General features: G+C 31.4%; 3 protein-coding genes across 6 annotated transcripts in view; 2 read left to right on the top strand and 1 right to left on the bottom strand.

The window, feature by feature from the left end:
• The window catches only part of LOC108721819 (blood vessel epicardial substance), a 7,078-nt gene extending 3,428 nt beyond the window's left edge, over positions 1-3,650 (top strand). For 2 of the 3 annotated variants that reach the window (XR_001936588.1, XR_001936589.1), the window contains exons 5-10: positions 214-371; positions 471-573; positions 725-865; positions 996-1,158; positions 1,817-2,094; positions 2,488-2,569. Coding sequence is in view for 1 of the 3 variants with exons in the window: in XM_018446593.1 (XP_018302095.1) it covers positions 214-371; positions 471-573; positions 725-865; positions 996-1,158; positions 2,488-2,555 (633 nt within the window). In the remaining 2 variants the exon portion in view is untranslated. Of the gene's footprint in view, positions 1-213; positions 372-470; positions 574-724; positions 866-995; positions 1,159-1,816; positions 2,095-2,487 lie in introns of all 3 variants that reach the window. The other variant, XM_018446593.1, reaches the window with a different exon arrangement.
• Positions 3,651-5,815: 2,165 nt separating this feature from the next.
• hoip (NHP2-like protein 1 hoip) lies at positions 5,816-7,348 on the top strand. Of its 2 annotated transcripts, none has more exons than XM_018446426.1 (2): positions 5,816-6,178; positions 6,706-7,348. In XM_018446426.1, the coding sequence occupies exon 2, from the start codon at positions 6,706-6,708 to the stop codon at positions 7,084-7,086; it is 381 nt and encodes a 126-aa protein (XP_018301928.1). In that variant the 5' UTR covers positions 5,816-6,178; the 3' UTR covers positions 7,087-7,348. The 2 variants fall into 2 exon arrangements, with proteins under 2 accessions (XP_018301928.1, XP_018301929.1); XM_018446427.1 differs by lacking the exon at positions 5,816-6,178 and adding an exon at positions 6,213-6,236.
• A 1,184-nt stretch (positions 7,349-8,532) lies between these two features.
• On the bottom strand, positions 8,533-10,842 carry LOC108721723 (ALG1, chitobiosyldiphosphodolichol beta-mannosyltransferase). The gene is made up of 6 exons (XM_018446410.1): positions 10,468-10,842; positions 9,984-10,323; positions 9,709-9,908; positions 9,457-9,630; positions 9,086-9,200; positions 8,533-8,790 (listed from the first exon to the last, which is right to left on the bottom strand). The coding sequence occupies exons 1-6, from the start codon at positions 10,736-10,738 to the stop codon at positions 8,571-8,573; spliced, it is 1,320 nt and encodes a 439-aa protein (XP_018301912.1). The 5' UTR covers positions 10,739-10,842; the 3' UTR covers positions 8,533-8,570.
• Between the last annotated feature and the right edge of the window lie 2,232 nt (positions 10,843-13,074).

Here is a 13,074-nt window from a genome sequence, read left to right as displayed (position 1 = left end):
CAGCAAGAAAACAAGCATCGCGTGCCGCCGGTTTTATAAAATTTATATTCTATTTCGTAGAATTTATTCTTTTTAAATATTAGCATTAATAAAACAATAATTAATATTAATATATTTATATCAGATAAAGTTTTGTTTGAAATCTTTGATTTGTACTTATTTAAAATAGTCACTTAAAATAAAAATATTTTATAATTGTCTTCTTTTATATAGGTATATGTTGCAGTATTCCAGCCATTACGGGTGTCACGTCATCAATTCAGAAAAGTATTAAATTGTATGAAGATCATTCGCCAGTTGAAGTATCAAGAGGTTTATGCACAAGAAAAAGTGACCAAAGTCGATTCTTTATCGTTGGTGCTGTCGGGAAAGTAAGAATACATTTTTCATATTCTTTAGATTTATTCATTGTTATATGTATATGTAAGATCTCTATTATTAAAATCATTTTTTTTCTCGTTTTTTTACAGACTAGTTGTATCACAAAATGGAAGAGCATTGCATATCGTCTTCCCACATCAGTTCCTGGATTCTCCAGAATGGTTTGGTGTCTCGACAGATGAATACTTCCAGGTAAATTTTTATTTATCATTGATATTTTTCATATCAGTAAATTTTCTTATAATCAGTTGTTATATTATAGTCTTTTTTTATCTGTCTGATTTAATAATTCCAATATGCCAATGTATATAGATATATTTGATGTCATTTTATATTTGCTTAGGTGTCTATAACAGCTATGGAAGAATCAAGAATATTATTATGGCATAGAGACAAACTAAAATTAAGCATTATTAGCGATCAATTCCTGCAGGCAGTGTTTGATCACATTTTGGGCAGAGATGTAGTTAAAAAATTGATGCAGGTACATTCTTTTTTAAAAATCACGATAATATCGAATGTTTATTATGGTTTGTTAAGTTATAGAATTGTTAACTGTTGAAGCTTAATAAAATTTCAATATGTGTGTGTCTTATCATATTTATTTGTAATAGGTGAGTGAAACGATGGCTGCTAGTAGTCATCAGCAGCAGAATGGACAGATAATTGGTCTGGGTATTGGAGCCTTAGAAAATGATCCTGATACAAAACTTTTTGTTGTAAAAAAGACTGGTGATAGCCAAGGGATTACTGCTCTCATCAGTCGTCAACTTCAAGGTATGTATAAATTTTTTTCTGCAATTTTTATTTTTGCTAATATTAAAGAATTCAACTAAAAATGTGTATAAGATTGGTTTTTTATATTTTAATTTTTATTGGTATATTTTAATATTGAGACACAATTTCTTCTTAAAACAAAAGAGACTATCTGTATCTTGTTTATTTTTTATAAATTTTTGTCAATCTCTTTCTATGTATAATTAGCAAAATGCACATTTTCTACATTAATCAAGCATGCGCATGTTTTATATGTATCCAGTTTTTTCACTTTTGTAATATTACTCTTACATTTTTAACATTTTCATGGTACTATAATCTCGTAGTAAATATAATTTTGTTCATTATATATGTATTTTATAACTTGTCATGTTAAAATTTTTATGAATATTTTATACAAATAATAGCCATTTACATAGTGTGCACATATACACTTACATATAATGATTTTACATCTTTAAAATATACCATTATGTTTTTTATTTTAAAGTAATGTAATTTCGATACTTATGTGTGTGTGTGTGTGTGTGTGTGTGTGTGTGTGTCGTGTAACGTCTTGTTATATTTGTCAAGATATAGTAACATGTAGATCTTTGTATTCATTTATATACACCTTTTTTATGATTTTGCATCAACTTTAATTTTGCTTTGGAAATAGAAGAGAGAATGCCGCTGCTGTACACGAATCAAGAAGTATTGAATAATACCCTTCACCATACGAACTACCTACGTGTACCACCCTGTACATTTCTCCCACACCCTATATCGAACAACGTTCAGACTTCGCTGTAATATCCTTGCCTACCGATCGTACAACACTCTAGCACAAAAATCGTATGTGATGTACATGTATGTTCCTGCAATGGATGCATATATATTACACAAATGTCGCAGAGTAATTCCATTAATTGTTCTTCTTGGATATTGTATCAAGAGGTGAGTTTCTTTATGTTTTCGAAAATTCTTGTACATGATAAATCCAAATACACGTAAAGTAGTACCCATAAACAAGATACGTCAAGCACACTCATTTTCAAAAACATGTTTAATCTTGAAAATTGATAATAATAATTAAAAGGAGAATAATGTATATTTACTTGTGTAATTCTTATCTTCTTTCACATTTATAATTGATTTGAAAATATTATAAAAACATATAATGTATTTGCTTCTAATATCTGTACTATCTCTACAACTTTCTTATAAATGAGAAAATATAATTATAATATATAGTACATGATAATTTAAATGTTTATTTTTAAATTTGTTTATTTGTATCTTTTCATATTATGATTAAAAATTATTTTAAGAGTTGTTCTCGATTTACAGCGGCAGGAGATCCGAATGCTTGGAGATTGGGAAGAATCGAAGAGACTGATCACGAAACACCCGTTTAATGAAATGATTGTTAAATCGATGTCATCCTCGACAGTCAATATAACGTAACACCGGTGTTTTTACATAATGCAATTACAGCAAGCTGATATTCATTGTGACTAAATAATGTGCATATTGAAACTGTGCGTAGAAAAAATTGAACTTTCTCTTGCCAATTAATAATTTTCCCAGTGGCTAGTCAACCGTATGCGATAATAAGAGAAAATTCCATCGTTTTGTAGCGTATGATAAATTCCATTCTAGTTTATAAAGCAACTAATCAATAAGTTTATGCTTCCAGTGTATTTGTTGGGTATGCTTGAACATATTGAATTTAAGAGTGGCTATATTTATAATTTACTCCATTAAAGTATTTTGGTATGTTCTATGATGAATGAATAATAGATTAAGACTTTACAAGTATGCAAGTATAATGAAATGAGGGTGACATATTCACAGCGGCGTAACTTCTGTTAATGCGAGGTCTGTGATGTCGTGGTGGGACTTGATAGAAGTTAGGAAGGCCTAAAGAAACTGATTCTTTCCCATACCCGGAAATAGTGCCTTTTTACTTACACTTCCTTTCTTAATGTTTCCATGGAGAAAATATGTACAATATACTATTATATGCGCCATATAACTTATATATTTATCCAATGTATCGTAGAGTTCTCCAAATGTCGCTGTATTACATGTTTGAAGATCCATGTTGTGATACTGTTAAGCAACCGATGTTCACGAGTCAAAGAGGCACAAGAAGTTACGCCATTATTAACGCATTGAACATTACGAAGTATAATATAAAGAACATTGTTGCGAGATTTATATCGCTACATTGCTGCTAGAGACGCCGAATCGCGTATACAACTTTCGATACTTAACATAAAAAATTATTACGAATTGCTACAGGATAATATTATAATTACGATCACAATGCATTGATAAACCTAACATCAAGTTTAATTATTTCATTATTTTTCATTATTTATTTACAACAGTGCGTATGATATTAATTGTTTTATAATTGGATAAGTGAAAGTAAATACTTGAAGATGTATATTATGTAAAACAAATCGAAGGAAATTGCTTAAAAAAAAAAAAACGTCAATAATGATCGAGGGAAAAAAATACATAATCGGAACAATGAGGCTTCAAATAAAGGTCTCGTTTTTAACGGTTAAAATATTTCGGTAATCAAACTATCGAATGAACACTTTGGAAACAATTTTTGTTTAACCTTTAGAAATATTACATTGAAAAATAGAAAATTGTTAGAAGATATCGAGATTAAGCTCACTTAAAGTTGTAATACATACTTTAAGAAGACTTTTTATATGTAAAGTCATAGAATTCTGAATAATACACATACATATTCTATTTCGGATATTACCGACAGTTTATCACATGATATAACAATTGTTCTATATTATAACACACGTATATTGCATATCCGTAATTCTGATAACGATATTTTGAACTGAAAATATTTTATGTAGCAAAGTACCGAAATGTAGGAATGCCTTTTGATATGTATAAACATGAAATATGCAGGACCATCAGAATTAGTATTTTTTGCATATGATCCATATATATAAATAGACAAGTTTTTATTACTTTCTATGTGAATATGAATTATATGTTATTGAATCTTTGTTGTTTATTATCTCTTATTGTTGTTATTATTTTTGTACATGAAATTGTTTTTAGTATGTAGTTAGAGATAAGCAGAGAGTGGCTGATGAGAGTTTGAAAAATTTAAATCATATTGGATACAATAAGAATGCGGATAAAATGGCAGCGTGAATAAAGAAAATTAGTTTTAAAAATCGAAGTAATTTTATTACGTCTCTCTGTCCTATTCTTTTTTCTTTCTTATATTACTATTGCACACAAGAAACATGTAATATAAGAACGATTAAAAGATGAAATAAGGAGCAAATTAGGGTACATCATAATCCAACCAGACATTTATTAATATATATTCCATTAAAATGATGTGAATGACAAAACGCTGACAAAAAATACGGGATTCATTTTTTTTAAGTAAACTCGCTGTTTTCATGAATTCTAAAATTTAAATTTAATGTCTTTCTGTAAGTTTCCTATAAAAGTAATACCTTATATTTAGATTCATCATTCTAACACATAGTAAATAAAAAAATAGAGAACATTTTCCTTCTGATAAAAGCACATGTGTTCTTTTTGTCACACGATTGAAAAGAATGCAAGTAATTGTAATAATTAACCTATAAAAATATTTATACAAATAAGATTTAGAATTTTAATATTTTTTATTAATTCAGTATCACAGTGACATAATTAAACGAAATTAAAGAAAATTTCACAGAAACGTATACGCATTAATAAGAATATCGATTTTTGAAACACTTGATTGTCATAATTAAAATCCTGGAATCGTAGTTCTTAGAATTTTGAAAAATTCTTGGAATTTTATATACTGCGACCTCCTTACTGATTATGGTAAGTTTTTTTTTAATTCATTAACTGATTGACCGCATTATGCCCAAATATGACAGCTTTCATAGAGTAAAGTTGTGTGTGCATTTGTGCATGCGATGTTGATCAAAATCGCTGAATTTAAAAACTTGTCTATTCTAACTGATTTTCGTGATTTAAAATCTCGAATTCTCCTAGAATCGTAATTCTGGAAATTTTAAATAACGCGCGCAATATTATCTAATTTGTTAATTTTCAAGATTTAGGCGGAATCCATAGACTGTGCTCAAGATTCGAGATGGTCTTAAGCTAGTGCATGAACCAATCAAGAGAGTCGTATTCGCATCTTGAGACATTACTTGAGATTAGCCCCGGATCTACAATAGAGTTTTTAGCCTTACGACGAATTATAATCGATTAGTCTTCTCGAATTCGACTATAATTGGTCAGTTTCTTACGACTTAAAGCTTAAAACACCTATTGTAGATCCAGGGTAAGTATAGCGTTTTTCACTGGCAGAACTTGTGCGCACTCAGTACACAATTGCACATTAAAGCTGTTGCACACTAACCTAATCTGAATGTAAAAGTGAGATATCTCAATTAATAAAATACCCAATGTATATTTTATCAAATACCACAATAAAATGTATTGAGGATTTCGCGATTTAATTCGTTTCTATATTTTTATTAAACGTACATCTTTATATCAATTTGTGTACGATGGCTTTAAAGTGCACTGAGTGCGCACCAGCTCTGCCAGTGAAAACGCTATTAGTTTAGCTTAGTTCATGCATTTTACACCAGATCACGTGGACGTTCGTACTTTCCGTTGCCGGTCATCGGCATCCTCTGCGTCCTACTGCGTCCTTCGCGATCCTCCGTTTTGAGACCCGCGTGGCAGTGCGTGATTGTGAATTTTCGTTAAAAGTATACAATATACAATAAAATCGCGGAACTTGGATATAATCGAAGTCGTTGACTATTTAAGAGAAAAGTGCGATAGAAAGAACGGTCAAAGTACTATATATATATACTTTTAAAGGACAGACTTTGTTCGGAGAAAGCTTATGAAATCTAAAAAGAGTCGAAAGAAAAAGTAAAGTGCAATACTGTGCTTTGAAAGTAATACGCAATCGTAAAGAAAAATAAAAAAGAACAGAGAAAACTCGATTGGCGATTATACGGTGAGTAGTGTCACAATATTTGTCGCTTCGATCGCGACACGCACAACTGTTGTTTGTGGTTAGTTTTTCCACGTGGATGTATCGCGAGTGTTTGTATATTTGAAGACATTTTTCAGTAAGGCACAGTGAACCATTGGATCTTTGTTGTTTGCCAATGCTAAACAAAGATGAAATGATTCACTGTGTTACGCAATTTCTAGAAAGTATCTCTGTATAATATTAGCTGTATAGGCTTCTATTACACAAGTCCAATGTCAGCCTTAGACCCGGTTGCACCAACGTTACTTTGACTTTAAGCGATACTTAATACTCTCTCTGTCTCGGTTTTAAAGCCAAAAAGAGACAGTGACAAAGAGAGTACTTTTAAGTCTTGCTTAAAATTAAAGTAACGTTGGTGCAACCTGACCTTAGTGTCATCCTGAAAAAAGTTCGTATACATCCACGCACATCAGTGAGACAAATTAGCAAACTTTTCTCTTTATCAAGATGCTCCAAATATGTCATTGATTTTTGGATTTCTTTTCCAGATGGATGAAGTATCACCAAAGGCGTATCCGCTGGCGGATGCATCGCTGACCATAAAGATATTGAATTTGGTACAACAAGCATTGAGCTACGGTCAACTGAAGAAGGGAGCAAATGAAGCTACAAAGTCCTTGAATCGTGGCCTGTCTGAGTTTATAGTGATGGCTGCGGATACCCAACCACTGGAGATTCTGCTTCACTTGCCATTATTGTGTGAAGACAAGAATGTACCCTATGTTTTTGTGCGAAGCAAGCAGGCCTTGGGACGAGCTTGTGGCGTTTCAAGACCAGTGGTAGCTTGTTCAGTATTGGTCAATGAAGGCTCGCAATTAAAACCACAAATTAAAGCCATACAACAAGAAATTGAGAGGCTTTTAATCTAAATGAAATCTATTTGTTATTTTTAATACCTCATTATTAGTAACACATAATGTAAATCTTTATTGCTACTACAAATTGATGCGTTTAGCGAATAGTTTGAATGAGTGCTTATTGCTATCATATATATCTTCTAGATTTATCATGCATCTAAAGGTTTACTCCAATCACAGGCAATAATTATTGAACGCTCACTCAGTCGACGTGTTCGCTGAACGCATCCAATATTTGACATGCACGAAACAGTTTCACTGTGCTGTATTTATATTTAAAAAATATTCAGTCTCTTTTACGGAATTTTTTTTGTATACAAGATAAGCGTAAAGCATTAATAAAAAATCCAAACAAAACAAGTTTGTGTTTTCTACATAGACATATTACAAAAAGGAAACTTTAAAAATAACTAAACGATTGAATCATTAAATTGTAGGTATAATAAGAAACAAAAAATGAGATCCTTTTTTGGAATAGATAGCTGTACAGATAAGTCATCCCATCTATTATGCAGATAACGCACTTGTCTACATCCATTTATTCCAAAATAGGACCTCATTTTTACTCCTCGATGTACAGCTAATTTATCCAAGTCTTTTAAAAGTTTATATCAATATATTAATTTAGGACAAGCAATTATCATATCATTTAAGAGTGTGATCAACACAACACTACAAATGCTTTGAAGCATTGTCTGATTGATCAATTTGTAAAATTTTTTTCTTTTAAGTCAATAAGTTGCAACGTCAAGTGAATCACACCGTAAAGGTGGTGGGAACAAAGACTTTTGTATAAGGTATAAGAGAATCAACCAAATAATATGAAATGAAGAACTTTGATTAGTTGATTCTCTTATATTTTATCCAGCGTTATGAAAAAATAGCACTTCTGTGCTTTCAGTTTAAGTGTTCACACTAATTCTTATTCATTTTGGCGTAGTCTGAAGAATGTAAATGTATTGCTGACCTCACTGTAACGAAGAAATTATGTAACGAATTACTAACATTGATTCGACAAATGTATTTTGCGGAGAGAAACATGTTATTCATCGGATTGACAGACGTGATAAGCTCGTTGGAACGAAATTTAGTGGAATTTATTATACTTGCCGAAAATGCAACGCATTTGATGGCACCATTGGACTTTCTCGCACGTTTGACAAAGTTAGCGGAAACAAAAGAAATACCTTACGTTTATGTATGTAAGAAGGAGCAACTTGGTCAAGCATGTTATGTATCTACCGATATAAGTGTTGTTGCGATCAAGATTGGATCTTCTTATTTCTCTGAGAAACTTAAAGATATCAAACATACAATAATGAGTATGACACCAAGAAAATCATCAACTATAACTTTGTAACATTAATGGTCCATATTTTTACAAATTAAAATCTTGTATTTATTATACATTATAAAACAATAAAATATTCTTACAGACTAATATAATAAATATCACTCCCAGTTTATGGAAATACAATGGAACAATACAATCAAAATCACTTTTGAAAATAAGGCAATACATTGAGCTTCCAGTTACTGTGCCAATCATTACAATTCTGTTGAGATGTAAACATGTTCTCTTGAAATTTTTCACGTAATTGTTGTTGTGTCTTGTTATTAGGGAAATCTTGAAACCACATCTTCAATTGTTCAGCCAGTTCCTTTTCGTCCACGAATACCAAACTATTCTCGTTGTGCTTTACTAACTCCGATAAGCTAAACAATAAGACGCATTCTTTCTCTTAGTAAGCAGATCTACTGGATATTTATAGTAATGTTACATTAATCGTATTACAATAAGAAAGTAGGAGGAGAGGACTAGAAATGGTTTTATAATAGGAAAAAGGAAAGGTTAGAGTAAATTTGAAGAAAAGTTTATACAAAAAGAGAAAGAAGGCATAGTATGCTCGCGGAATTAATAATAAACAAGGAAAGGATGAAGATCATATCGGTGTATGGAGAGCAAGGAGGAAAAAGTACAAAAGTTAGAGGGATAATACTAATACAATACCAATTAAAATTGTATGCACAAACTGGTAAACGGCAGCCAAACATGTCGACGACTTTCATTGGTAAATCCAGTCCACTGGATGAGGTGTGAAGACACACACCTAAGTCTGCACTAGCTATTTTAAAAATAAAAAGTATTTAAAGTATTCTATAAAAATATTTTATAAAAAATGATTGTATTATATTAACTTTGTCTGAAGTCACTATGATTAAAAAATTCTACAATAAAAAATGTTCACATACATTAAAACTTATACTGACATAGATAAAGTTATCAAATAGCAAAGAAAAATTTTTAATAAAATATTAATAAGAAAATAAATTTCATTTTTAATATTAGCAACAATACGCAGAAATATGGACATATCATACCTAATATTTTAGGGTATTCCTCATTCTTGAGCCATGGCATCTTTATTTCAACATGTTTCCATTTTTTTAAATCAATGATAGCCATATAAAATTCCTTTAACGGTCCTTTACCTGTTATTACGCAAACCAAATCTGGCAAGTTTAACTCGCCATTTTCACATGCGTTCTCATATTCTATAAAAAAAATATATTAAATGTAATACTTTTAAATTATTGTAAGATTACCAAATCTATCCTTATTAGGATACATACCTTGTAATGCGTTTAGCAAAATTGAGAAATCTTCATCTTCAGTCCAACTAGTACTGGATACAATAAAGCCAGATCTTGTGGATGAATAAGGTGGTATATATATACCATATGTTTTAGCTAATTCTTGCAGAAATTCATTCTTCTCTGTTAAAGTTATTGGACGGAATTTATCTGTTGGTCTATCATATAAGACCTTTGCTCTGTAATAAAAAAAAGTTCATTAAGTAAACCATTTGTTTTTAAAATGTAATATAAATGTAACAACTAACACTTACTGGATAGTCCATTTTTCTAAATCTTCTTTCATTGCTTTGCTGACACAGAAATTATTCTTTGCTCTGCAACCAAACATTGTCTCGATATTTTTTGATAATCTAACTAAGATATGGTTTTCTCCCAGGCTCAATGCCATGATTGAATGGGCATAATTATGCCAATCAATCGTAAATTGTGCCTCTGTTAGAACACAATAAAACCAGCATATTGGAATGGTTGGTATTGCAGGTGGATTCTGCGTTATTACTGAATCTGATAGGCGTTTACGAAATAACAACCATAAGAGATCAGCAGTTTGCCATATCACTTTTATTATGTAACAAAAAAGACGTGGCAATTCTAAAATAATAACAGGAATGCAATTATTATCGAAATCTATAAACAAATACAAAAATGTACAAAAACAGATCAGGACGTAAATTATATTAAAAGTATCACGAGGAAATCTGTAAAAAGATGACAATAACAATATCCAATTCGTACTATTTCGCAACTCAGGAGGCGGTCGCAGATAATGGACCTGCACGCGCGCATCTTCGTTGATCTCCTTCATCGGTGGCGAGCCGGGATAACCTACAATATCCACGGTGAAACCTTCCCGGGCGAAGGAAATCGCATGATATTGCATTCGCGGACTTCTGCCAATGTCACCAAGTACCAGCACGCAAACATTATTGCCGGATTTGAATTTGTTCAGGTAGAATTTACGCACAACGAAAAGAATCAGGAATAGCAGGAAAACGAGCATCAACATCTCGAATGAGAATGGAACGACAAAACAGCTGATTTGCGCGGAGAACCAATAAGGATCGTGGATCACATGGTGGAATCATTCCACCATGGATAATCAAAGGTTTAAAATTTTTAAACCTTTGATTAATGATTTTTTTAATTAAAAAATCATTAATCATTTTTTATATTAAAAAATCATTAATCACGCCTATATCTTCACTTTTGCAGTGAAGACAAATTATTTATTTGGTCCTGTCGCTGACGGTTAATCTTTTTGCTTCTCTTTTTACGGAAGAAAATGCACAGATCTGCAAATTAGTGCAACTAAAATGAATAGATCTTACGAAATAAGGAAAATAAGAAGATAAATATATAAGTATTGTAATTTAGGCCGTGTTCGTATATTACTGTCAGTTGTTAGTACAGTATAGTATACGTAATGAAAACTATAAACTTTCAGTATTGACAGTCAACTGGCAGTAATATACAAACACATGGCCTTAATTGAAATTAATCCATATAAAATTATAAATAATAAAGCTGTTGAACTTCGCATTAGAGCGAAGCTTTAATAATCTTTTTTCTAACTGCTCTTTCACAATTCTTTCTATTGTAAGAAATAAGCGACAACACGAGAAAAATGTCAGAGCGAGATTCAAATTGAGACTTGCAGGGCTATTCTGTAACTCTTAATGCAAGTTTCGTTATCGTTATAACATCGTTGCGCAACTCTTTTACCATGAAAAAAAAGCTGTGCAACGATATTATAACGCTAACAAAACTTGTTATGCAGTCGTTATGAGTTCATAATGACAGTTGCGCAGCTTTTTTACTATATAAAATATCTGCTCAACTGCCGTTATGAACACATAACGATTGCATAACGAGTTACAGAATTCTACTGCAGGTCTCATCCGTAAGTAATGGTAGACTTCTGTCCTACCACTGAGCCACACAACCCTAACGCTGATACGCTTCTCTGTTGTGCCTATTTCTTCTAAATTACACTATAGCTTCTCGTGTAAAATCAAATAACAAATGTCTATACCATGCCTCTTATGGGTAGTTATTTATTACAGTATGAAATGTAGTAAAGCACAAGTAATCAAATACAAATAATAGTAAGTAAATTTTCATATATTGGAAATTTGAATAAAATCAATTATAGGTGTAAAATTGATAATTAATAAACTTTTATTTTATTATAGCAAACTGGAATAACGTAAATCTCAGGCAATCGAGTGCAAATAAAAGGATTAATACATCCGTAACAAACTTAAACGCAGTATCACAGTTAAATCATAGAAAGTCGAGTGCAAAGAATAGAAAGATTCGTATATTTTTAACAAACTTAAATGTAATAAATAACAAACTATTGAATGCAAAGACTAGATTAGTGCATTAATGCAAACAGTAAATTACGTGCAATACTTTACAATAAATGAGAGGAAGCGGACATTATTTATAGTTTAAATGTCTCAATATAAAATGTAGTTAATAAATATAAAAATAATAAATGTAGAAAAAATTATTTTATATTGCAGTGCATCGCCATACTTTTACTGCTTTGAGTCGACCTTTTGTCAACGTGATTTAGAAGAGATTTTCAGACGGAAGGCTACAAAATGCAAAATAATTTTACTTTTCAAATTATGACACGGTGGCAGGTCGTACGGAATATTAATTAAACACTTGTTACAAAAAAGCTTTTAAATTTACGTCTGCTGCAATTGAAGTGTTTCGCTCGAATTTTTTTCTCTATTGCTAAAAAGAACTCGACGGTAGCTTAATTAACGAAAAATAATGTATTTTATGTGTAGCACTTGACAATTTACGCAAGAGATTTTTCAATCTTTGAGCCGATAAACCCAAGCACTTTTCACACGTCAAATGATTCTTTGAAATACTTGTAATAATGTAAGCAGCCACAGTTATAGAAACTGTAAAGTTCCAGTTTCTTCAAAACTATTGCAGTTTTCGCGGTTTCAGGTACATTATTATTTATTTCAGCTGTAACTGTGACTGACGAGAGCATATTACAACATCCCGATTGCACAGAACGCTTAAAAAATCCGGTAAATATTCCCTATCGTCTTGATCGTAGCTTCCGATTGGTACTGAGTTTCATGAGAAACTGTAATCATTTTTAGATGGTATTTAAATTGTAGAGCATCGATCGTGCAATTCTTGCTGCGCAATGCACTGAACAAATTCTCGGTACAATCCTGCATGTGAATCTATCCAATAGGACAAAATCGGAATCCCGCTCTTGAAGTAAATAGGCAGTAACTTCAATAGTTGATACTGTTGAAATAATCACGCCCGTTTGGAATGGTTTCCAATTCCCTGTCTCGCCGA

This window comes from Mycetomoellerius zeteki, unplaced genomic scaffold (genome assembly GCF_001594055.1).
Source record: "Mycetomoellerius zeteki isolate Tzet28-1 unplaced genomic scaffold, Tzet1.0 scaffold182, whole genome shotgun sequence".
Taxonomy (NCBI): domain Eukaryota; kingdom Metazoa; phylum Arthropoda; class Insecta; order Hymenoptera; family Formicidae; genus Mycetomoellerius; species Mycetomoellerius zeteki.
Note: the sequence above shows the minus strand (reverse complement) of the source record. Positions and strands in the feature narration are given on the sequence as shown.

Bases quoted from the DNA above. Each gene is read 5' to 3' on its own strand.
- hoip (XM_018446426.1), top strand. From the start codon at position 6,706: ATGGATGAAGTATCACCAAAGGCGTATCCGCTGGCGGATGCATCGCTG.
- LOC108721723 (XM_018446410.1), bottom strand. From the start codon at position 10,738: ATGTTGATGCTCGTTTTCCTGCTATTCCTGATTCTTTTCGTTGTGCGT. The intron at 9,201-9,456 runs GTATGATATGTC...TTTTTAAAATAG, and splicing joins GGAATACCCTAAAATATTAG to CTAGTGCAGACTTAGGTGTG. The intron at 8,791-9,085 runs GTATTGTATTAG...CTTATTGTTTAG, and splicing joins TGTGCATACAATTTTAATTG to CTTATCGGAGTTAGTAAAGC.